The sequence below is a fragment of the Corvus hawaiiensis genome, chromosome 8 (genome assembly GCF_020740725.1).
Source record: "Corvus hawaiiensis isolate bCorHaw1 chromosome 8, bCorHaw1.pri.cur, whole genome shotgun sequence".
In the NCBI taxonomy this organism is placed as follows: domain Eukaryota; kingdom Metazoa; phylum Chordata; class Aves; order Passeriformes; family Corvidae; genus Corvus; species Corvus hawaiiensis.
This window is the reverse complement of record NC_063220.1, coordinates 23,801,552-23,824,865: the sequence shown is the minus strand read 5'-3', so window position 1 is coordinate 23,824,865 and position 23,314 is coordinate 23,801,552. Positions and strand designations below refer to the sequence as shown.

General features: G+C 37.3%; 1 protein-coding gene across 6 annotated transcripts in view; it reads left to right on the top strand.

Moving 5' to 3' along the window:
- DLG5 (discs large MAGUK scaffold protein 5) overlaps nt 1-23,314 on the top strand; it is a 100,379-nt gene that overhangs the window by 35,813 nt on the left and 41,252 nt on the right. For all 6 annotated transcript variants that reach the window (XM_048310655.1, XM_048310652.1, XM_048310650.1 and 3 more), the window contains exons 2-5: nt 4,185-4,253; nt 15,205-15,370; nt 20,458-20,601; nt 22,108-22,291. In XM_048310655.1, the coding sequence (XP_048166612.1) occupies nt 4,185-4,253; nt 15,205-15,370; nt 20,458-20,601; nt 22,108-22,291 (563 nt within the window). The remainder of the gene's footprint in view (nt 1-4,184; nt 4,254-15,204; nt 15,371-20,457; nt 20,602-22,107; nt 22,292-23,314) is intronic.

Genomic DNA, 23,314 nt, shown 5'->3' with positions numbered 1-23,314 from the left:
TATACCTGTCTCTTTGTGCCTGTGCTGAGGGTGTTTATCTGAGGAACTAACTACTCCTATACAGTTCAGATCATATAATGAAGTTTGGAAGATAAAATAGCCTTCTTTGAGTTGGATTATAGATAAGAGGGGGGGAAAAAAGAGTTAGAGGATTGAAAGCATATGTGCAGTGAATTTTGTAAAGGTGAATACCTATATCTCGTTTTGCCACTCCAGTCCCCTTGGATACACTGTGCTTTAGAGCTATGAGCAGAGCCTGCATGTATTTGTATGGAGGAGGGTGAGAAGTTTCTATGTAGTACTGACAATTGACAGCTTATCTCTCTTAATGTGAACACTGTATTTTTACTCACAAGTTGTTCGATAATGTCCTAGAAGATATCATACTTGATCCTTTGTACTGCTTTCTTACAGAAGTGCAAGCTTGTTTTGGAGGCTTTATTTGGAGATTAGCTGACTTGGCTTTTTTTAGTTTCTCCTTGAAGAACAGGTGATGTCCAGTGTTACATGGTGTTTCACAATTCAAAAGTTAGAAAGACAGAAGGGAGAAATGTTCTGTTTTAATTTTGTGTGACTAGTTTAATTCCATTAATCTTGATTTGGTATTGCTGATGAGGATATTGCTGATTTAGACAGTTGCTGTCTTCTTAGGATGTGTAACTCTTCTCTGTATTTTTTCCTTCTGATTTTTTTTCCTCTTTCTTCCTCATTGTCTTTCTTAGCAAGGAAAAATACGTGTCACTCTTTCTGTGTGGCTGTGGCTGTTGCTGTTGTGTGAAAGATGAAGGCAAACTGGAACACAGTTCTCTGTTGTCCCTGGAGGTGGCTTCCACACTTAAGCGACAAGTTCTTTTCCTGAATTTGCGAGTTCTTAAGTGGCCTTCCTGTAATGTGATTAATAAAGACAGTAATAACTTAAAGAAATCTTATTTGATCTAGTTGTTGAAAATAGAAGGAAATGAGATTCTTAAGGTTCTCAAGCATATACTGTAGCAGTTTCTAAATCCTTGTGCTCTGTCAAAGCTGTTTAATATAGCCAGGAACTGATCCAAAGCTTATGTCTGGATGAATAAAAAAGAAAGCAAGTCTGCCATGTAAAGACAGGACGGTTATATATTTTCCCTCTCTGTATGAATGTGTATCAGTAAAAGACATGCTTGGTTTTTTGTTTACTTGTGATTTTGGACTTTTTTGTGGTTAATTTGGGTTTTTTGTTGATGTAGTTGTTGGTTTGGGGTTTTTTTATTATTATTTTTAAGTATGTATAGGTTCTACTGTGTTTCTCAGAATCCTGTCATTGCAAGTTGTAATTCTGAACTTTAGGAATATGTCAACAATTGTTATAAATTGGTGAATTGAAATAAAATGTAGTAAGTTTTACCACTGGGAGATTTCAGTATGTAAGGTGAATACTAGCAGAAAAATATTAAAGTCAACTATTTGTAAAAGCGTGATGAAGGGCATGCGAACTCCTAGATGTGAAGCACTTTGAACATTTATCTAAGAAAGTATTTATGGCTTCTTGTTTTGTTTAGTGTTCTGATCTGATTATTTTGTGCAATTTGACAAGATGGACAGTTAGAAAATGTTAAGAGTAGGAAATCAAGTGGAAAATTCTTTTGGGGGAGGGTGATTTTGCAACAAATTTATTGGAATACCATGGCTATGTAGCTCAGAAATAAACAGGGTGTTCTAGTGCCTTTGGCTGTAGAAACTACCCTGTGCCTTTTCTGTATATGGATTGCCGTTGAGATGATTTTGAGTTTTCTCATTTATGTGAAGAGGCACCCTATAGAGTGGGGAAACATTTCTTGGAGCATTTGCAGGTACCAATGATGTATTGCTAGTTTGGTCAAGCAGAATATGCCAAGCACAATGCCACTTTAGCCTGGATTTAATTCAAGGCTGTGTGTCAGCACAGTACCTAAAGATGAAATCTAATATTGTGACAGCTGTGTAGAGACCTCTGGTTGTTGTTTCTGATGTGTACTAATACTGCTTCTGATGACAAAGCTGGCACTTGTTACAGATAATGAACTTGTACCCTGTGTAGTTTAAAAACAAACCAAAACCAGGCAAGTGTTACTATATTGTTCTAAGTGAGGAATTATGAATGGGTTAAATGATTCTTCCCCTCTTCACAATTGTAGGTTTTCTTGATAACATGCCATGCATACCAGATCTTGCATTCACAAATATGAGCTAATGTTTTAGGAACATTGCTTTGGAGAGTCATATTTCTCCATTGATTAAGTCAGTTTCACAAAACCTTTCTGTCCGTTCCAGAGAGCAGAATTTAACTCATTTTAAGATCTGTCTCTGGCTTGTAATTCAGGACAAGAAGACAGAGAGGATCAGTGTGTCTTGAAGATAAATAAAATGAAGATCAGTTAAGATTATGAGATTTTGAGTCTTTTCTTTCTTCACTCTTAAAAGCAAAAGCAGCTAACAATCACTACAAGTTTCTTCAGGTGTGGAAATCCTATGTAATCTTTTAGAGGAACTGGGCAATTTTGCCTTAAATTGCTGAGCATAATTAAGTGTCACTTCGTGGCACAAGATTTTGTTGTGCATGAGTCCCACGCAGTTTTGATACAATCTCAGTACACACTGTCTGTCATAAAGATGTCTTACTCTGTTTAATATATTGATTTGTTTTTTTCAACTTAGGCTGATTAGAATCATAAGGAAAGTCCAGACTGTGAGAAATACTGCAAGTCGTATGAGTTTAGAATATGCAAGGAGGTTGACTATAACTAATGCAGAAATTATTTTGCTTTCAACAAGCTTTAATTAAATAGGAATACAGATTAAATTATTATTTGAAAATATTTGAAATGGAAACAAAAATGTGCAGCAGATTTTTTTCTGAAGCCAGGCAGTGCGTCAGTGACATGCTCGTTGTATGTTTTGTTTGAAAATCTGAACAAAATAAACAACTTACATCCCCAACAAATAGAATTATTTGTAACCAGTATATTTAAAATCATTTTTCATAGAGATTTGTCAGATTAAACAGTCTGCTTCAAGATGCAATTCTTTTTGTTTCTTTTCAAGTCTTTTTCTTTTTTTTGATTGATTTTTCTGTTATTGCCTGTGTTACTAGAATTACTTTATCCCATCTTGCCTTTCATTCATCTAGCACTATAGTAGTTACAGATGTTATGCTTTTCTCTAGTAAGAAGCAAAGGAGATGAACAAAAACCAATTTCTTTATTTTCTAGCCTATCCTTCCTTCAGTCTATTCCATGCAGTTACTCATGCTGCTTCTCAGCTTTTATTTCTTGGTTTCAAAGAAACTGGAAGAAGGAAATATTGAAATATAAGAAAGAGGGACTATAGGAAATTGAGCTCCTGAAAGTATTGAAACTGTCTTAGAGCTTGGCTGTTGTGAGCACAGGTCTTGCATCCTGGTGAGTGCTGAAAATAGACCAGATTTCTAATGGCTTTTGTACATAGTCATTCCCTGTCTTTACTATGGTGTGTTTATCCTGACTTGAGGGATGGTGGAGCTGTTTAGTTAATGTTTTGAAATAGGACCTGTTCTTCTAGTTCTTCTGGTAAATAAAATCTGGCATACTTCTAAAATAGCTAAAATGAAAGGCTTCACTCTCTATTGATCTATTAATAGATGAGAAAACTTGTTGCTTTGTAGGTCCTTGCTTTTAAGACCAGATACTAGAAGTTGCAAATGGATGTAAGCTAATTTTATTTAAAAACTAAATGAAATTTTTAAGTCTGAATGAAGTTTGAGGATAAGAATACAAATCAGTTACACAATGAATTATGAGTTGGTACATGTAAAGACATAAGAAACTGAGATTGTCACTATTGTCACAAGTATCACTCTTCCTCTTCCTATTATAGACATGAAATTCTGTATTTTCAGTCTGTCTGAAAAAACCAATGTATGTAATATTTTGCTGAACTCATTTTTACCGTGTCATCCAAAATGATTTTCTACCCAGTGCACTGTGCAATGCTCATTTGCAAATTATACTTTGCCTGTTAGATTTTTATGTTTCAGTGATGTGTGTTCTCTCTAATTTAGTAATTGGAATAATTTTAGTAATTTTAGTGAATTTATTTGGCATCTCCAGTATCAAGGAAATGAATCGTAACTTTGTTTGGAGAGAGGAAAGGGGGGAGGAAAAATAATACTGTCTTTATTTTCCCGATTCTAGGGTCTACTTACAGTGTGCTGTCCATAATGCCTTCTGACTCTGAAAGCAGCAGTTCTCTGAGCAGCATTGGTGAGTGAAGTATTAATATAAGAACTTGATGAGTGTGTTTTTTGGGAACTGGGAGAACAAGTTTTTATGATTGCCTCTGCGAAGGGTAAAGGGATCCTGGTCATAAAACCAAGGAAGTTGAACTGTAAGATGTAACCATCCATCTTCAAGAGAAACAAGTGTACTTTTGTGCAGTGCAAGCTAAGCCTTTTTCGTGGCTGGCTGCAGTTGTAGCCAGTAAAATCTGTTACATTTGGGTATGTGAAATGATGTAACCATGCTTTGAGTTACTTAGTAAAATGATACAAGAATGGCAACGTTGTCTTTACACAAGTCTGTGCATATGAAAATAAGATATAAGCAGGTGTATATGTGTATGTATATATTTATGTAGATGTGAAAATTGTGGTCAGAGTCAAAAGCGTCATGGAAGTTGTAAAGAATGTTAGCCAAGGCCATTGCCTTCTAAACTTTTGACAGTTGCTGCAAGCTTTAGCATTTTTTTCCCTGTGTTCAATTAATTGTTTCATTTTCTCTGTTTTGAAAGTCATAGGGAAAGACAAAATACTCAGAAAAAAACCCTGGAGGTATAAGAAATGTTATTAGAGGTATTTTGGCTGCAAGATGATCTTGCAGCAGCTCTATTAGCTGCCAGTTTTCCTTGTCTTAACTTATACCAATACCTTCTACTGTGAAATCCATGTAAAAGTCATTTGCCCTGGATAGGGAATGCAGGCTCTTGCATATTTAAAGTTCCAGTATTTTGTCAGGCACCTGCAGACTTCCCTGACAGCACCAGGCAAGTCAGTTGTCTTTTTAAGGATGTGGGTAGACATCTGTTGCAGTCATTGAGTTGAACTTTTAACTCCAGCAAGCAGGAACAAGATTTTAGGCCTGAATGAACTATTCACTAAAAATACTGGAAGCTGTGACATGTTAGTTTGATTTTGATCAAGACCACACTTGTATGCTACTACCTGAAGGAAGGATAGATTTAATTTGCTACAAATAAACTGGGACTGGAAGTAGAAAGAAAAAAGATCCTAAATTTTTAGGACAACCAGACTCAGAAAGGTGCATTCTAAAGAAGGTAGTTATTCTAAAATGAAATCCAGTAAGTTTGTGGGATAATTGGAGGAAGTGATGACTGAGGTCGGAGAAATGTAGGCGGTCCGGTCTAGTTCCATGTTCCACATTTTAAAAAGGAGTGGCACGCTTAAATCTTAATTTTGCTTAACTTTTTTTTATGTTTCTTCCCACAAACTATGTTTTGTTCGTATTTTAAGATCATGAAGTTCATTTTTAATTTGGATCTGTGCACTTGACATAAAAGGCTGTCCTCAGAACTGATTTATATCTTTGGAGCATGCAGTGATCAAAGTTATTTTATAACCTGAAAATTAAGTGCTCTGCCATTAAAACATAAGTTGTGATCTACTATTCTCTGTAATTTTGTTTTATTCAAATGGTTCATATGAGCTTGGTATTTAATATTTAATAGATTAACAGCCAGGGGAATTCTTTGTTTGAAGCTGGCATGTTTATTTTATGGCGTGATTATAGACTTGTTATTGAGTATGATTTTTCCTCCAACCGTTTTCTTACCCTAACATCTTGTTCTGCAAGAAACAATATCTTTTGTGATCCAAAATCAGTAGAAAAATTGCTTAATAACTGACATATACTAATAGACATCTTTGCAAGTCACTTTAAAGATTATTTTAATACTGACTGATTTACTGAATGACAAACCATCATAGCTAAAACTGCCTGCATGCCAGCTCCCCTAAAGCTTCATATGACTTGTGTGAATGGAATCCCAGTAAATACTGAGGTGCTGTAGCATTTGAGGAACTTCACATGCATCTTCCCCCCACTCTGTCTCATCTCAATGAAATAATTTTTGCAAGGGTAATTCTGTGTGGTGAAATGGTAAGTTTAACCTATGAAATGAATGCTTCAGTAAAAAAGGGCAAGTAGGTCATGGTTTGGAGACAATGTAAGCTTTTGAATATGTTCATTTCTACATTGATAGTTATATGTGCACACACGTATATAAAGGAGTATTTTCAGTTCCCTGCTCACATAAACCTTCCTCACAGGAAAGATAAGGGATCTATTTTATTATACCTGTGTTCAAAATGCTGGTTTACAATTAATACCTTGATTCTGTTTGTTGAGCAGCTCAGAAACAGATTGGCACATTTGATTTTTCAGGGGAAATGCAAAAGGTTTTGGGGCCACTAATTACGCCCAGATAAATCTTGGGATCGTTAATCTTAGCATCATCTAATTTGGAGAGACAATACAATCTTTCATATGTAGTCTTTAGACTCCATAGTTCCTAAATGCAACTAGTGACTCCTATGTCCATGTGCTTCATCTTTTCTTCCCAACCCTTAATTACCCTAGCTATTGTTAGAGATGGTTTCTGCTGCCAGCATTTTTAATTAAATGATCTTTTTCTGAAACACTTCCAAGTAAGTCAGGAAGTTCTGAAATGGAGATGCTGCTATACATTTTACAGCTGTCCTGGGTTTGAATTAATTTATGAAGTTAAGGTATATAACAATGGGCTTATTTTCTAGAAAAAGACTCTGATCTAAGAATTAATCTTAAATAGAACTAAGATTGTTATTAAAAGATAGTTCTGAGAAAACATGGGCTCAGTCTCAGTCCAATGAATAAAGCATGGTGTTAGGATTTTGAAAGGAAGAGAGAAAGATGAGACAACATCATTTAATCACTGTATAAATCCATGGTGTACCCAAGTCTTGGGTGTATTTGCAGTTCTGATTCTCTCATTGAAAGCCAAGAGTGCAACAAGCATGGAGAGCAGCAGCACAGATGAATGAACACTTATCCAGCAGCTTCTGTATGGGTAACAAATGGTTATTCTGGGATTGTCTCAGTCTTCGATAATGTCAATATAAGAGCAGAGCAAGGAGTGATGCAATTTGCATAATGTGACTCAGAGATGAGCTTAGGGCGAGTCTATTCCAAGTACTGTGCTGTCATCCAAGCTTTTTTCTCTTTCCCTGTCTAAATGGGGCTTGCAGGGCATGAGGGATGCAAGAAGAATGAACTTCCATCCTCATGTGCATATGATAGCATAAACAGTTGAGTGGAACCCAGTTTTCCCCCCTGTGTAACGGCAGGTTAGCAGCCTTGGAGAAGAAACTCTGCCCTTTTTTCCATTTGTATCTGTACGTAAATAAAAATGCAGAGTGACAGCAGGTTTTTCTTGTGTATTTTCCTCATTATCCAAAATTAATTTAGATGGCAATATTTTCTTTTTTTCTCTTTTGCTTGCCTCCTTTTCTTTCTGTTGTCTTAATAAAGTTCATGCCGTGCATGCAAAACAGGTAGTTTTGATGGTATAGAGAGCAAATATTCACAACTTATTTCCAAAAGAGGTACAATATAAACAGCTGTAATGGTGTAATACCACCACTGTCTGTCAGCCCCAGCTTTGTCACCTCAAAGGAACAAATCCTCATTAAATTGTCATGGTCTCCCTCTGTATTTCTTTTCTTTCTGATCTTGGCCAATGACAAAGATTTTTGTGTGTAAATAAAAGCACCCTTCATCTGCCCACTCCCTGCACCCAGCAAACTCTCTGAACGAACTACAGTCCTGTGTCTCTGATATCAGAATAATTATTTATGGAGATTCAGTGCCTGTTGTGCCAAGCACAGAACAACAGTGTCACTTAGGAATTGGATAGAAACCAATAACACAGCTATATGTGACAGTCCTGGCTAGTCTCCCACTTGACCAGTCATGATAATGGAGAGCAATAGAACACAGAATCAAGACCCCTTTTTTAAAAATTATTTTAAAAAATGTGTCAGTTTGTATAGCACACTTAATAATATGACATTTAATGCCATGACAGGACTATGGTTGCTAGAATCAAGCCATTTTTTTACTTATCCTAGTACCATAATGAAGCTTGAGAGTTTTCCTGTAGTGCTTTAAAAATGTTTTTTCCTCCCCTCCTCAATGCACAGATGTTCGGGGTTTGGTTTGGTTTGGTTTGGTTTGGTTGTTTTTAGGAAATGTTTTTTAATGGAACGCAGCAGCTTGCATGCAGGCAACAGGCTGTGGCTCTGAGAAGATTCTCCATAATAGTTTTTATGAGTTTTTAACAGAAAGGCACTGCATACTCTTCCATTCTATTTGAAGTCCACTGAGTTCCTAATTAGATGAATTTTGTAATGGAAAAGACCTTCCATCTTTTCACATGTATAAATTTCTTCTTTCCACAGCCAGACCTCTTTGCACTGTTTTGATTACAGCTGCTAATCTTGTAGCCTCTTCCTTCCACATTGCATATTATCACCTTTCTCTTTTAACAGACTATTATTTTTCCAGCTGTTCAGTTCTTTGCAAATAGTGTCACTTTTTCATCAAAAGTGTTTTTTCTTACTCTTCTCTGTTTGTATCACTGTGCTACATTTTGCTGTGGGAGCTTACATAGAATCACAGAATGGTTTGGGTTGGAAGGGACATTAAAGATCATCTAGTTTGGACCCCCATGCCATGGACATAGCAGTCTGTAATGAACACCACCGCTGGCTCTACAGTTTTATGCCTTTCCTTGCAGCTGTCAGGTGATCATATATCTGTCTCCACCAAGTTGTCCAACTTTGACTTCAACTGCCAGTATTTCCTTACTTAACACTTTTTTAGCTTATCAGCCTGACAGGCTATTTACAGATAGTTTTTTGCTAATTGCATTTTAAGTTTGTTAATCTGAGAGCCTTAGTTACTCCAAAGCAAACATTCCCCCTTTCCCATCAGATTCCTTCCCAACAATGTTAGTCTTTCACTCCTCATTTTCATATTGGCCATTTTGACAAGTGTCCTTTCATGTTGTTGTGATTTCAGTTTATTGCTTCATACTTTCTGCAGCTGTATGTAACAAAGTAATTGTTTTCACTATTCACAGGAACTGTTCAGTTGCAGGTGTGGCTTTTGACAAACACTGTCCTTGTCTGAAACAGTTATTTATTTCCCCCCCACAGCCTATAGTAATCTCTCATTGTATTTCTTGCCTGGTTTACACAAAGTTTATATTTGCTAAAGACACCTCAACAGTTAACACCAAGGAACAAGTGACAATATTACACTTGCTGAAAAGCCATGAATGAATAAGAAAAGGTACTAGGAGCACTACCAGTACATCACATTGGAATCCTTATCTGCGCTGCAGGAATTGCCTTCGATGTTCCACCTCTTCACCAATCAGTCTTTCTATTCAGAAATCGTTTTCCCTTAAAATTTGGTCTCAATAATTGAATTAAAACTCTTCATATAGTTTTATTTCGTATGTAGTAAGCTACCTATTTAGTTTGCTGGAAACTTTTGGAAATAAGCACTCTTCCACACACTTAAAGAAAACTTCACACTCTGATTTTACTCTTTGAATCATGTAACTATCTCTAGGATTGATCCTTAATCTCTAAGTGATTTTCAGTGTACTTGTTAATAAACATCTCCTCTTAAGTAATAAGCATTCTGAATTGCTTCAGTGTGTTATTGCTGTCTTCTTTGATGTCCATTTTCAGGCAGCTATGGTTCGACATTAGTGATGCACAGGGTTCTCACAACTTCTTTCTCTTCAAAGGTACTTGAGTTTACTCCATGGACGTCATGCCCTGTTTCAAAAAGAAGGAACATAACAATAAAGAAGTCACCTTTGCTCATTTGTCCTGATGCAGTCTTGGAGAAGGGACAGTGGGGTTTTTGTGGTGAGAGAACCACTAATGAAGAGCTGACCACTCCATGGTATTTTGCTTGTTATAGTATCTTCTTAACATTTGGCAGCTCCATGTAGGAATTTCTGAAGATTTGGTTGGTCTGCAATGATTTGAATGGAAATAGTGTATGTGAATACCCATCTCCTGCACTCCAGACAGCACCTCTGGATCCCAGTGTCTTTCACTGCTCCCTGAGACCCTTTATCAGTCTGTGCACTTAGGAAATCCTTTTGGTGAAGGTGGTTTTCTTTTGGAGCTGTGAAGTTGATGTGGTGAGTCTGTGCTCACAACTCTTACAGGAGAAGATGTGAAGGGTGGAATGCTGGAGGAGTCTCATCCCCTCAGTTGGTGTGCAGCTGGTGACCATAGTCACTGTCTCCCTTGGGTTCAGGGTGGACACTTAAATGTGGGTTATGCTTTCAGTACACTGTTGTAAGCCTGACAAAGGTAGGGTTTGAGCCAGGGAGCTACTGTAAATTCAAACCCAGAAGCTTCAGCTGCATAGACCTTGGTCATGGTAACAGATTTTACTCTCACTTGTATTTCAGCTCAGCAAAATTCTGCAAGGAGATGCCGCCCCCATCTCCTCTGCTATTTTTCAGTATTAGGTTGTAGATTTTCTTTCATGTTGACCTTTCCAGAACCACTGTTCAGTTCTTTCTGTAGTCTTAAACTTAACTGAAGTTGAAAGTTTATTTTAGATGCTGTTGGCTTTTATGTTTTTATATTCTGAATTAAAACAATATACTGAAATGCTACCCATTCTTTTGTCCTTGCATGTTACGTGATTGTCACTGCTTTCATAATCTATTAGGTTTTCTGTCAGATGAAACTGTTTCTACAGTTCATTATTCTACCTTTCATTTTTCTTTCCTCAGTGTACTGCTGCTTGTTTTTTCTAATGTTTCATTTCGCCTCCATGCAATTCTGTTCTGTGCTCTCTGCTGTTTCAAAATCACTTCAAAAGATACATCTGAAGAAATGAATCTAAATAATAACTAGAATGTCATTTAGAATGTAACCCTCTTCTAGTCCTCATAAATTTTTGAAAGAAAGTAAATACTTTAGAATGCATTTTCCTACAGCAGGCATAAGTCTTTACTCTCGACACCTTCCCTAGCTTGGGGAGAAACCCTGTTGATCATGCTTTGCAATACCTCTTGGAAGTATTTTTTAACATTTTCTGTCATGATTTACAAGGCCATGAAGAAATAATATCCTGAATATCCCTGTTGATTTTCTTTTTTATGAAAGAAAACAATGGAAAAGGCTTGACTGTACCATGAGAAGTCTGAGTTTGTTTTCAAGCAGGAAGGAGCTTGAAATTTATGAGTTTGAGAAAAATCTTTGTAAAATTTAGACATTCTGTTAGCTTGTGACAGATTGCCTTCTGAATTAGTTGAATCTGTCATACAAGTGTATTTCTCAAAGACCAAGGAGTTTATTATAAGTCAAAATATGTTAATGATATTTCTTAAAATCAGCTGTCTATGCATTGGTATCCATTTTCTTATCTCAACATTATGTTCATTTGGCATAATGGTATATTTTGGACAGGTTAATAAGTTTTTCAGCCCTGTTTCTGTTAAAATGTTCTGTTATTCTTTAAAAAATATGCTACCCCTTCTCCACATATGAAGTTAACTTCTTCAGTTTCTGTGTGGACATATTATCTCTTTAGTCATTGTTGAATAGAGTAATCATCAAGAATTATAATCAGGATGTGCTACAGTCATGGGTCTTTGTGGTTTCTTTGAAGTCCAGCATTTGGGATATAATAGGGAAGATATGATTACTCCAGCTTCTGTTTTTAAGGCTTTTCTTTTATACAACCTGTGATGGAAATCCTGCAGAATCTCACTTTGGATAAGTCAGTGCATGCTCAGGACTTAATGACTGTACTGCATTACGGGCAAAGTGCGTTCTCTCCACACAACACATCCCTGCTGTTGGCTGCTCCCGGACTCGGTGCCGTGCTGCTCACCTGGAGACCGGCCTGGGAGTGACTTCCAGGCGCTTGAGTTCTCTAGTGGAACTTGCATCAGAAATGAGTTGTGGGGCTTATCAAAGCAGGTGAATGAGTTACACTTGGCAGGACACGCAGTAAATGCCTTTTCAGAAATCTAGGTTGTCTGAGAAAGAAGGTGAGTTACTGATAGGTGGCATAATTTGGATAATGGAGATTTAGCCTTCAGGCTTGTGCATTTTAAGATCAGTTTGACTGGTTGAAGTACAAAAAGGAAGTACTTCTGTGTAAAATATGCAGTGAGATGGAAAAAGAATACAAAGCTGGAAGCACAGGTCACTTTCCTTCTGCTGCATCAAGATGTCAGATGCAATAAAAGGATTTTAGCATTCAGCAATAAAAGCTCCTTTAAAAGAAACCAAGACTATGGAATTTTTCTGATGAAATAGGATTTTACTGAATGTGTGTGCTTGTTTTTTAAACATTCAGAAATCTGATTTAAGCTTTAGAAGACCTTTTGTACAACTATTGAGAATGGAAGCTTGTTAGTAAATCAAGCAGAGGTAAATTTTGAGTCTTCTTTTAAGGATAGGAGCAGGAAGAACTGGATTACACTGATCTGTGTTTTTACAGCACTTAACAGGTGTACATCTTGTGGCTGATATTATGTGTCAAAAATATCATTGCGTTAGAGAGGAAAGTATCTGTTGATGTACTTGTAAAAATTGACAAGTTAATGAAAAATAACCCCTTTTGGTACTAAGACAAATGGCTTCACAGTTGTGAAAAAAGCTTCTTTCCTAAGGCTGATTAGCCTGTCTTTATTTAAAGCAGACTTTTGTTTTCTTGGCACAGTTTTGGGTCTGTGCACAAATGTTCTTGCCTGAAGAAGATTGTCACTCGGATGCTGTCAAAGCTGTTGGGGGAGGAAGGAGGTTGAGGAGCAGAGGTAGATCTCTGGCATGCTTTTACTGTGTTTAAAGATTCCCAGGGCAGCCGTTGGATGCTTGTCTAGGTCTTGCGTAGCAGACATTGTCCATGGGACTGCTGCTAGGGTTAGCACTGGTAGTAGTGATGGACATTGTTCATCCAGTGCCCTTTCCTCCCTGTAGAGCACAGCAGCCCTCCTGATTCATCTTCTCCTTCCTCTTGACCTCTTGCATCCTGTTCGTCTGTCTTGCTTGTAAGCAGCCCCAGGATGACATCAGCTTTTGAACCTCTCTGTAAGGATGAGAAGGGGATTTTTTCCATGTTACACGTCCTCTGATGTGTCAGCTCAAGTGAGATGATGTGCAGGTTGCCATTGAAGTTACCAAAGCCCATCCAGCTTGTCAGTACCAGACTGATTCGTCTGCCTTTACCTTTTAGCTTGTTTATGGAATTCCTTTTTCATTGATGTGTCCAAACTCTTTCAAATGAATACATATTCTGACTTTTTGTGTCTATTTATTTTCTTCATTTATTCTCTATATCCCTGTATCATGTGTATTATTACTGGTTTCTGTATAAACGTGCCATAAAAATATGTAGTATAGTTCTCATCTAAAAGAAAGGATAACTCCATTCTGGAAGTGTGAAATCCTTAGTCCTTATGGATGAAGGTGCTTTGTCTGGATGCAGGAGTGAAACAAAGCAGTAGGAAAAGCATCCCCCCATTGAGAATTCTTCAGAGTGATGTGAGTTTGTCTTTCTACAGAATGCAGGTCCTTCCTGCAATTTTTTATTTCTTCAGTTTGCTATTAGAGCATTTGCATACATTATTAGGGAATAGTTAGATTAAAAGAAGAGTCTGTGCTCATAAATTTTCATTGAAGAATTACAGTAGCAGCTGGAAGGTATAAGAGCAGGGATCCTATTGTTGTAGATGCTGTACCTATGATAGCCCTGACACTGCAGTTATTTTGGTGTGGGAACTTCAAAGCAGGGGTACTTTTGCTGAAAAGCTGGAGGGAGATTTTACATTCTGCAATACCTTTGTGAGCTGGGTTTAGAGATAAAAAGCCAGTCCTTGCAATTCATTAGCATTTGATCCAGTGAAATAATTTTGAATTTCTTTCTTTGAAAAGACAATGAGCAGAGAGCATTGTTTCTCTATTCTTTGTTGTTTCATTAAGTAAAGAAAGGCCTAATAAAGGTACATCCTAACAAGTTAACACATATGTCAGCAACTTGTTTCAGTTGTATAATTTTGTAAACTATTTCTAAAATTTTTCTTTTGGGTAGAAAATAATGAGCTGTATATTTTTAAGCCTTTACCTTTCACATCTGTGACTTGTGTCTTTGAGTCTGCTCTCATGTGTCTGAGAGACACATGAGAAAAACTACATTTACAACTTAATTTTAAATGAGCAGAACTAAAATTAGAGCTGAATTAGTTGTCAGCAGTTGTTAGGAAGTGATACACCAGACTCTCTTCTCTTGCGAAGGAGACATTGTTGTGCTCTTACAATTGTCTGAGAGGACAGTAGTCATCATAGTTCAGCTCTAACATTAGGAAAGCTGAGAATTAAGAAGTCCCACAAAACCCTTTAATGTATGACTGCCCCTTAGAGGAAATTTGATGTGTAGTCCAGTTGCAGTGATTGTAATGTGCTTTGTGTTAGCCAGTGTTGTTAAAAATGAAGCCCAGTTTTCATCATTTGTTACTAAGTGAAGTCTTTAATTTCACGTACTAGACTGAAAAATTGTAACATGTGAAAGCATAGAATTGTATTAAAAGTAAATGTTGTCTGTAGCCTGTAGCAGAATGGTATTTCTGTGCTGCTAGATAAAGGAAAAGAGCCCCTGTGCTGTAGCAGTTTCTTGCTATCACTGGAATAAGTTGATGTGGGTGAATTTTACTCTTTTTTTTTTTTTGGGGGTGGGGGGGGGTTAAGCATGGACATTGTTCTTTATTTTAAGTAACTTTTTAACCTATGACTTCTGTCAGTATGGTAGTTTCTGAGGTCTTTGCAATTGTTACTGCAAACTTGCCTTTTAAACTACTTGTAAGTTCCTGAGTAAGCAAGGAATCCATGCAAACTGAATTTGCAACAGAGGGCCTTTCTGCTAGCATGAGATCTGACTGGAGTTATTCTTCTTTCAACTCACTAATGAAAACTTACATGAATTGCTTCATTTTTGAACAGGATTTTGCAAACAGAAATATAGGGTTTTTTAAAATTAGTGCTAACTTCTTTAGTGAAGTTGTATTGTTCTTTTGAGGCATTAGCTCACTGCCAAGTATTTATCTCTTCATCAGGTACGACTGGTAAAGCATCATCTCCACCACCTGTGATAGACACGAGACAAATGAGTGAGAAGCTGGAGACTATTTTATATCAGCTCCGTCAGGTGACTCGCGAGAGGGATGAGCTGCGCAAGCAACTTGCACTTTCATCTCCTGGGTCAACCTTCGATGACTGCAGGTAAACAGAAAGGAAATACAGCATTTTCATTTAGTCTTTAGTAGTGTTTTCAAGTGTCTTGACACCTGCTTGCCTGGAAAGCATTAAGGAGCTTACAGCGTCTATATGTTGCTCATAACCTACTTGCGTCCTGGTGATGTGGCCACATCCATGTTTCAGAGCTTCCTGTTGAAAGCCTATTCCTACTTTGTCCAGCAGTTTTTCTGTGGGACTGAGGGGAGAAGGTTTCATCTCTATGCTGAGAAAATAAAGCAAAGAAGTTGTTTAGGCTTCATGGGCTTTGTTGTAGGAAAAGAAAGAAGACAGTGGATGAAGCATTTGGTGTTTTGAAAACAAGAGAGAAGAAAGGGAAATAGCTCTGAATACTTGGCCGGAGAACAGAAATGAGGAGAGAAAAAAAATCTCAGCTATTCCTGTGCTTCTGCAAGGAGGGAGAGGTTTGGATTTCGGCTGAGTGGAGTGTTTTTTAGAAGATCAGCTTCCTGGTATACATACATTGGGGAACTTGTAGCAGAAATATGTTGAGAATAAGGAATTCTCCTCCACTGAGCATGCTTTTTAAGTCATTCAACGGCCAGCAGACTTACCTAGCTCATTCTAATTTGGGGGCTGACATGTTACGAGGAAGAGAGTACTCAGAGTATGAGTTAATTGTAAATAAGGGTTTTATTGGGTAGGCAATAGAATTAGTTTATTTTGAAGGGTTAAAGATGTGCTAATGTTTAAATGTGTCTGAGTACACTGAGCACTTTTTGCCTGCACAAACCTTGGAAAAAAATCTGTCACTGAATCTGAAACAAGAGCAAAGAACAGATTTTCTGGGAGGTGTTGCCTTCATGTGTACCTTTTCTGAACTTTAATGTGTTGTTGTTTCTGTTTGTTTTAATTAAACTTTTTGTCTGTATGAGAAAGTTAAGATTTGAACCAGTGAACTAGCATTGAGAGAATCTGGACGTTTTATTACCTCAGTAGCTTCTCATCTTAATGCTCCCTTCCTCCTTCCATGAGTAGTGAGGGCTGCTTTAAGAGAATCATGTTCTAAATAACAGTCTTAAAGAGTTGTGGGGATGGGAAAGGAAGAGATTGTCAAATGTCAACGTCTTTTGCATAGCTTCCAGTTACTTAGTTGTATAGAAGGATTTCTTCTTTGAAGTAACTGGAGCTTAGGCATAGAGGATTTTATAGCTCACAATAATCTTCTGCATAATCCAGGATGCTATTAATAAAGTTCTGATAAGCTGTCCTCTAGACTGCCCCAGTTTTCTCTTTGTCAAATCAATCCTTTGCTTTCAGTGTAGGATTTGTATGTTGTATAAAACATTAATGTTTACAGCTTCGAGAACAACCCATCAAAATAAAGCTTGTATTTGTGCAGTCCCTGGACAGTACATGTTAGATGGAGAATGCTGGTTTCCAAACAATCAGATATTTGAAGAGTGGGAAATGAATGAAGATTATTAATTGATATTCTTTTCCTTCTGTGTAAAAGCAACTACTCCTCCCACCTGTATACACATTTATGGTTTTTGAAATCTTGCTGGTACTTGTTTTACTTTTTGAATTCTTTCCTTTTATAAAACTCATCTTCATCCTACCCAGAGTCAAAGTCCAGACATAGTAAACTGTTAATGCTGAAGTGTGAAAGCTGAGAGATGGTTATGTGGATGGTGACTTTTACTACCCTGGCTTTATTTTCCTGGCTGTGTATGCTGCTGTAACTATGGCTGTACCAAACACAGGTGGTGCAGAGGCAGACCTTGACACGTCACCTTGGATGCTTCACAACAGCTCACAGCACATTTGTAGTCTGGGCTGTGCTGGCTGAGTAGGTTGAAAAACTGAGCGCCGTTTTCCAAAGCAAACGTTGGCTGAGTCTAGAGCAGTGGAAGAGGAGCCACAGCAGTGGATTGTGATGTGCTGAATCAGATCAACATGTGCCATCCTGCTGGACAGGAGTAGGATTGCTCATGCTATGCTTGTGGATTGACAGTGACTGTATGAATGCATGTGTGCTGGTGATTATGCAAAGATTTGACCAAATAATTTAGCATGCTCAAGTTGCACTTTATAGACTCAAGCCTGCTATTATTACTTACATAATTGTCATAGTAGAATAGAACCACAACACAAATAAAACCCCTGAAAAGTGTCTTTGAGAAGAGACTGTTTTATGTGTTATCTATAATTGTTGCTGGAATTACAATAATAAATGATAACACTTGGAAGTTGTTAGGTAGGCATTGCCCACAAAATTGGGCCTGTGGTTGGCATTAGCTTTTACATGAGCATCAGATACATATAAATGTCAGTCTCACTGCGGCCTTGATTTATGGCCTGGGTAATTCCACTATAGCACAAAGGATTTTTGAAGTTCTTACATAAATATCAAAAAAACAGTTGGGCCTTTGATACTAGCATTTTAAATTTTGTTAATGTTTGAACAAGAGCTTCCAAAGTAGTAACTGATACTTCTCCTTTATTGAAACTGTAATTTTCAGTATTTTCTGGGGCATTTTAGCATAAAACTGTGGTGGTCTGCTTAAATAAGAGTCAGCCACTACATGTGGTTGAATGGACTGTTGTGTTGCAACAGTTTTGACTTTTGGTTTCTGACCAATATTCCTTCTTCTCTTACTCCTATTTTTCTTGCTGAGACATAAAGCCTTGGAACAGCAATGTGGAACATATGGCCTTGGATATCCATGTGGTTTTTATTTCATGAAGATGAGGTAGAATGCATAATGTTATTGGTGGCATTGTTGGTCCTTCCTCATTGTGTAGGTTGGCTAACTTGTGTAGTTACCTACATGGTTTCCATATGTTTATAGGTGGTTTCTTGGGTTTTTTAATTGGTTGGTTTGGGTTTTGGTTTGTCTGTTTTTTGGATTTTTTTTAGAATGTCAGTGTCATTTCAGCACTATATGAAATACATGTGATGGATGTTAGACTTGTAGAACAAGTTTCACCATAGCTTTCAGACTGGCCTAATAGCTTAATAGGAACATCTGTTAATAGGTCTCAGTAAGCTTAATGTTACAGCTGAGAGTTAAACTGTGCTCCAGTTAATGCTGTCATTTGAAGACTGTGGTGGACAGATGGTATCTACTTTCAATAATTTTACCCTAAGGTCTAATTTAAATCAATAACTTGAGGTTTTAGTGATTCTGTCAAGGGTGTGAACATTACAAATCGAGTTTAACTTACGCTAACTATGTCTGTATTTTAAAAGAATAACCCTTCACTAGTTGCAGTGATATCCATAATACTGTGTGAGTAACATTCTACTTTTGGTATCCCTCAAGAATGAATTTAAAAATACCCTAAAAGGCACCCCTGTAGTCATGACTTGAACATTTGGTTACTTTACATGATTTTGGCTTTTAGTTGTTGGCGAAGTTTATTGAACAAGGAAGGGGCTTTTGTTTTGTTTTTCCCCAGAAACACTTCTCTAGAGAAAGGAGAAAAGGAGGAATTATGATTGAAGGCCTCACTACTCAGCAAAACATATGCAACTGAGTTGCCAAAAAGTACCTTATATCATACACACACCCCCTGAAAATCTGTGAACCAGATGTGTCTGGCATTTCTTTTTTTTTTTTTTTTTTAAACAACTCTAACCACTGCAGTAGTGCAAAACCATTTTCATTTTGATTCAATTGCCAGCTGCTTTTCAGTTCCAGAATCCATATTGCTTTTTTTTGTATGAAGCAAAGAAAATTCTGATTGCTTTTCAGGCTGTGCTTACAGAGAAGCCATTTGGGGGAGTTTGAGGTTTGAGGGAGGAAGAGTGATCTGTGCAGCAATGGAGCAAATCTGATATGAGAAGAAGCAGAGTTAAATTAGAAAGCAGTTGTTTTCTTTTGGAGGCATTTGTTTTCTGTTTTGGTGGTTTGCATGTTATTTTTTTCATTGCCTGTGGGGTTATAAGAGGCCCTGGAGATGATACACAGGACAGCTGTCAGATGCTTCATTTTGAAACTGGAAAATTCAATGGTGCAAAAATCCTGTAACTGTACAGAGGAGGAACAGGTCAATTTAGAGTCTCTTTTAGATGCTTGGTTCTACAAAGTAAGAAGACAGAATCCTGCTAATTTAGTTTCTAGCATGATATACAAGTGTAATTAATTCTAATCTACAGCTAAAGGTATCGTGTACAAGTACCATGCATTCTAGACATAATTTATGCCAGTCAATTTCTTGACAACGTAGATTATTTTAGAAAATTTCTCTCCCAAACATCCAAAAGAAATTGAGTCAAAATTTTTCTTTTGACTGACTGGCTTTTATTTCGTTCAGTTTACTGAAAAATGCTTGATGGAGATTATATTGTGTTGGAGATTTTTAATAACCCAAATTCTGTTCAACTAATTATCTTATGGAAATGTGAGGTAGATTCTGGCATGTTTTCTCATTCATTTATAGTAGCTTTAAAGAATATGGTAGCACACAATCAGGTGTGTAATTCAGCAGAATGACTTGGTTGAACAGGTCAAGTTCTGCCAGCACAGTGTGTGTGTTTGATATCCCAATGGAAGTCTTTCTCTCAAGCCTAACTGCTTTTCCTAGGGAGTTATAGACAGGGTCCTTCAGCTGCTGCCTATAGAAGCTTTGTTAAACCCAGGTCTCCATGCATGCCCAGCTGACTTTGGCAGCCTCTTCCAGCCCTACCCTTACTGCAGGTCTGTGCTTTGTCACTGAGAGTTTGATGTGGTGGCACAGGAAAGTCGAGTGTCCTGTGATGGACTTGTTCTTGTATCAACTGAGGTTCTGTTCTGTGGTAGTATTGCTGCTCAGAATAGAGGGATATGCAGGCTCAGTACCATATTGGGCCATGTTAGTTACAGTTAGACAAAATCATCCCATTATGAGATATTACATCTCAATATAAAACTAACACAAGTTCAGGTCAGTGGCTTTTTATTAGCAGTTGCATCTTAATGGGAACTGGTCAGTATTTAGAATAAAGCATATTATAACCTAAATATCATCAGTTGTGTGATAGCGTTTTTTTGTTGGATAGTAATTTCCCAGGCTTTTCATTCACTTTAGTAGCCATTGTTTTACCCCATATTATTTTTCCATGCTAGGCCTAGTCCGAAACCAAATCATGATTATGAAAGGCTGAAGATTCAGTGTATGAAGGCCATGTCAGACCTACAGTCTCTGCAGAACCAACACACCAAGACACTGAAAAGATGTGAAGAAGCAGCAAAAGAGGCAGATTTTTATCAGTAAGTATTAGTAAAGCTGTACAAGGTAAGTGTTTACCACTCTGTGCTAGATCAAAAAGTATTAGAACATGGTAATCAGGTAGTTTTTAATGCTGTTTTTCTACTTAAATTGCAAGATCGATGCTTACATCAGATAAAACATTTCCGGCCCATTTGAAATGATCAAGTATGGACTGCTTGTTTTACCTTTAGGAATTTGAGATAGAAATCCCCAATGTCTTCATGGGATCAAAAAACAGAGCCTGATTAGTGATTTGAAGTTGCTATCTAACAGTTCTACTTTCAGGCTAGAGAGCAGAATATAATCCAAGAGAATGAAATTTCTTACTCTGTTTTAATAGATTGTGATAGCTCTCGTGACGATTTGTGGAAGTTTTAACACAGGTTAAATTCAAAAGTTATTTTCTTCTGCAGTAGTTGTTAAAACCCCGTGCTCTTTAAAAAAAAAAAAAAGTTGACATTTTAAATAGTTTATCATTGTCACTGAAATCTGAATGACAGCAGATTAATAACCTACATGTAAAGATTACGTGTGCTTAATTATGGGAATATAATTTTTGAAAAGGCTTTTTTTTTAACAGGTGTTCTAATTTTAAGGTAACTTTTTTTAATGCTTTGGTCATTCTGTGGAGGAAATGTTAGTATTTCACTTCATATGGAAGAAATAAAGTGTATCTTAGAATGCAATTTTTTTATATATAAATACCTGTTTAAACATTTACCAGCAAGTGTGAGAGTTCAGTTAGAATAATTCTGTTTCAACCACAGAAATACTTGACAGTATCCAAAAGCCACGTTTTTGATCTGCAGTGGTAAAATACATTCAGTTGACTTACCTGCTCTTTTTCAGCATATTAGTCTAATTTTAGACTTGTATCTTGAATTTTAATCTGAATGATAGCCTCCTCATGCAGCTTTCAGTTGTTCAAGTGAGAGTGTATTTCTTTCAATAATTATGGCTGGCATAATGAAGTGAGGAGGAACTTTTTATCTTGAGTGTAGTTGAAACATACATAGTGTGTTTTTGTTGGCTGTGCAGTTTTTCTGATAGTTTGGGGCTTTCGTTTGTTTTTAAAACAGTAGCACACAAGGAGATTTTTGTTGTTTTCATCTGTGTTTTGTTTAGCTGATGCTCAGCTGAGAAGCTTGAGAGAAGGTGGAAATGATTGGTGGGACAATTCCTGTTATCTCAAGAATCATCATATTATGCTATTTGTGTTTGTCTGCCTGCTTTTAATGGCTATGAAGTGGCATTGACAGGTGGCATAAATCCATCATCCCTTCTAATGAGGTTTAAGACTGCTGTGTACTTTCATCTGATTTCATACTTATGTCCCTGTTTGTTTTTGGTTTTGTTTTTTCTTGGTGCTCGGAGTACACAAGTATGCAGAATTGAGTCAGTTTGACCTGCTTCCTTGGTAGGAAACTCATGTTTGAAATTAGTTACTCCAGGACTTTGTCCTTGCAAGTTGGCCTCTAAGAGTATTTTTTTGTGTGCCGTGACAGCACATTGCACAGTCGGCTGCTGAGCGACCAGTCCCAGCTGAAGGAGGACATGGATACCCTGAAGAGGAAAAACACGCAGTTGGTGCGGGAACACAATCACCTGCAGCAGTCGTGTGAGGAGATGAAGAGACTTCATGATGAGGACCAGAAGGAGATAACAGACCTGCGCAGCCAGCAGCAGCAGGTGAGCTACAGCCTGGAGTGTCTGTGCTGCAAGAGATCATGAATTCTTCCTCTCATAAAGAAATCTGAGTGTGCAGCGCTGCTGCTGCCTTTAGTGTCTTACTGGTTCTGAAACAGCCTCCTGGTCTTGTACAGTATTAGGGGAGACAATGACATCTTGATTACTAATTGATTTTCTTTGTCTAGCTGGAAAAAAAGAATAAGGAGTGTTTAAGTGCAGAGATGAAAAGGTGTACATGAAGATTGTGTATGCATGATATTTTTTAAAGTGGGTAGAGAGGCGTCAAAAATTAAAGTTACAAAGTGATTAAAAAGATGACTGTTTTCTTAGGGTACTTTATGGGACAGGGCTTACTTTAAACTTGCATGCTATGTTTGTTTTTTGGAAAGAATCACAAAAGGTTGATTAATGTTTTTGAACTTGAAACAAAAAGAGACAACATTTTCAGGACTGAAACAGTTGGACATTTCAGAACTTTATATCACAGGCTGTTTCCAGGCCAGTGTTGTTGAAATATTCTGAAAATTTAAAAAGAGTAATACTAAGGAGAAACTGGTTGTATCAGGTCCACTGTTCACCTACCAGAAAGTCTGTTCATTTAGTTAGAATTGTTATGGTAACATGTGCAATGGTTAAGCAGACTATCGCGGTTCACTGTGTGTAGGCTGATTCACAGGGCAAACTTGCAAGTCAAACATTAGGCTTCAGAAGCAAAATCTATGCAAGCCAAAATAATTATTTGCTAGGGTAGGAGGGGCAAAGGTCAAAGCAAGCTGGATGTGCTGAATGGTACTTTAGGAGGTACTTGAAGGTAGTGCAAAGATGAGTCAAGATTTTTTCTTCCTTTTTTATCCATTTCTCTAAAGCTATCTTGCAAATTCTGCTGTGAAACTGTTTAGTGTCTTTGTTCAGAAGATAGCAGAAATGGTTTGCTGTGTCAACCTGGGCAAATAGCTTAATTCATCTGTGCCTCAGTTTCCCAGTCTGCAAAGCAGGGATGCAGAACCTCTGAGAGAAGTCTAT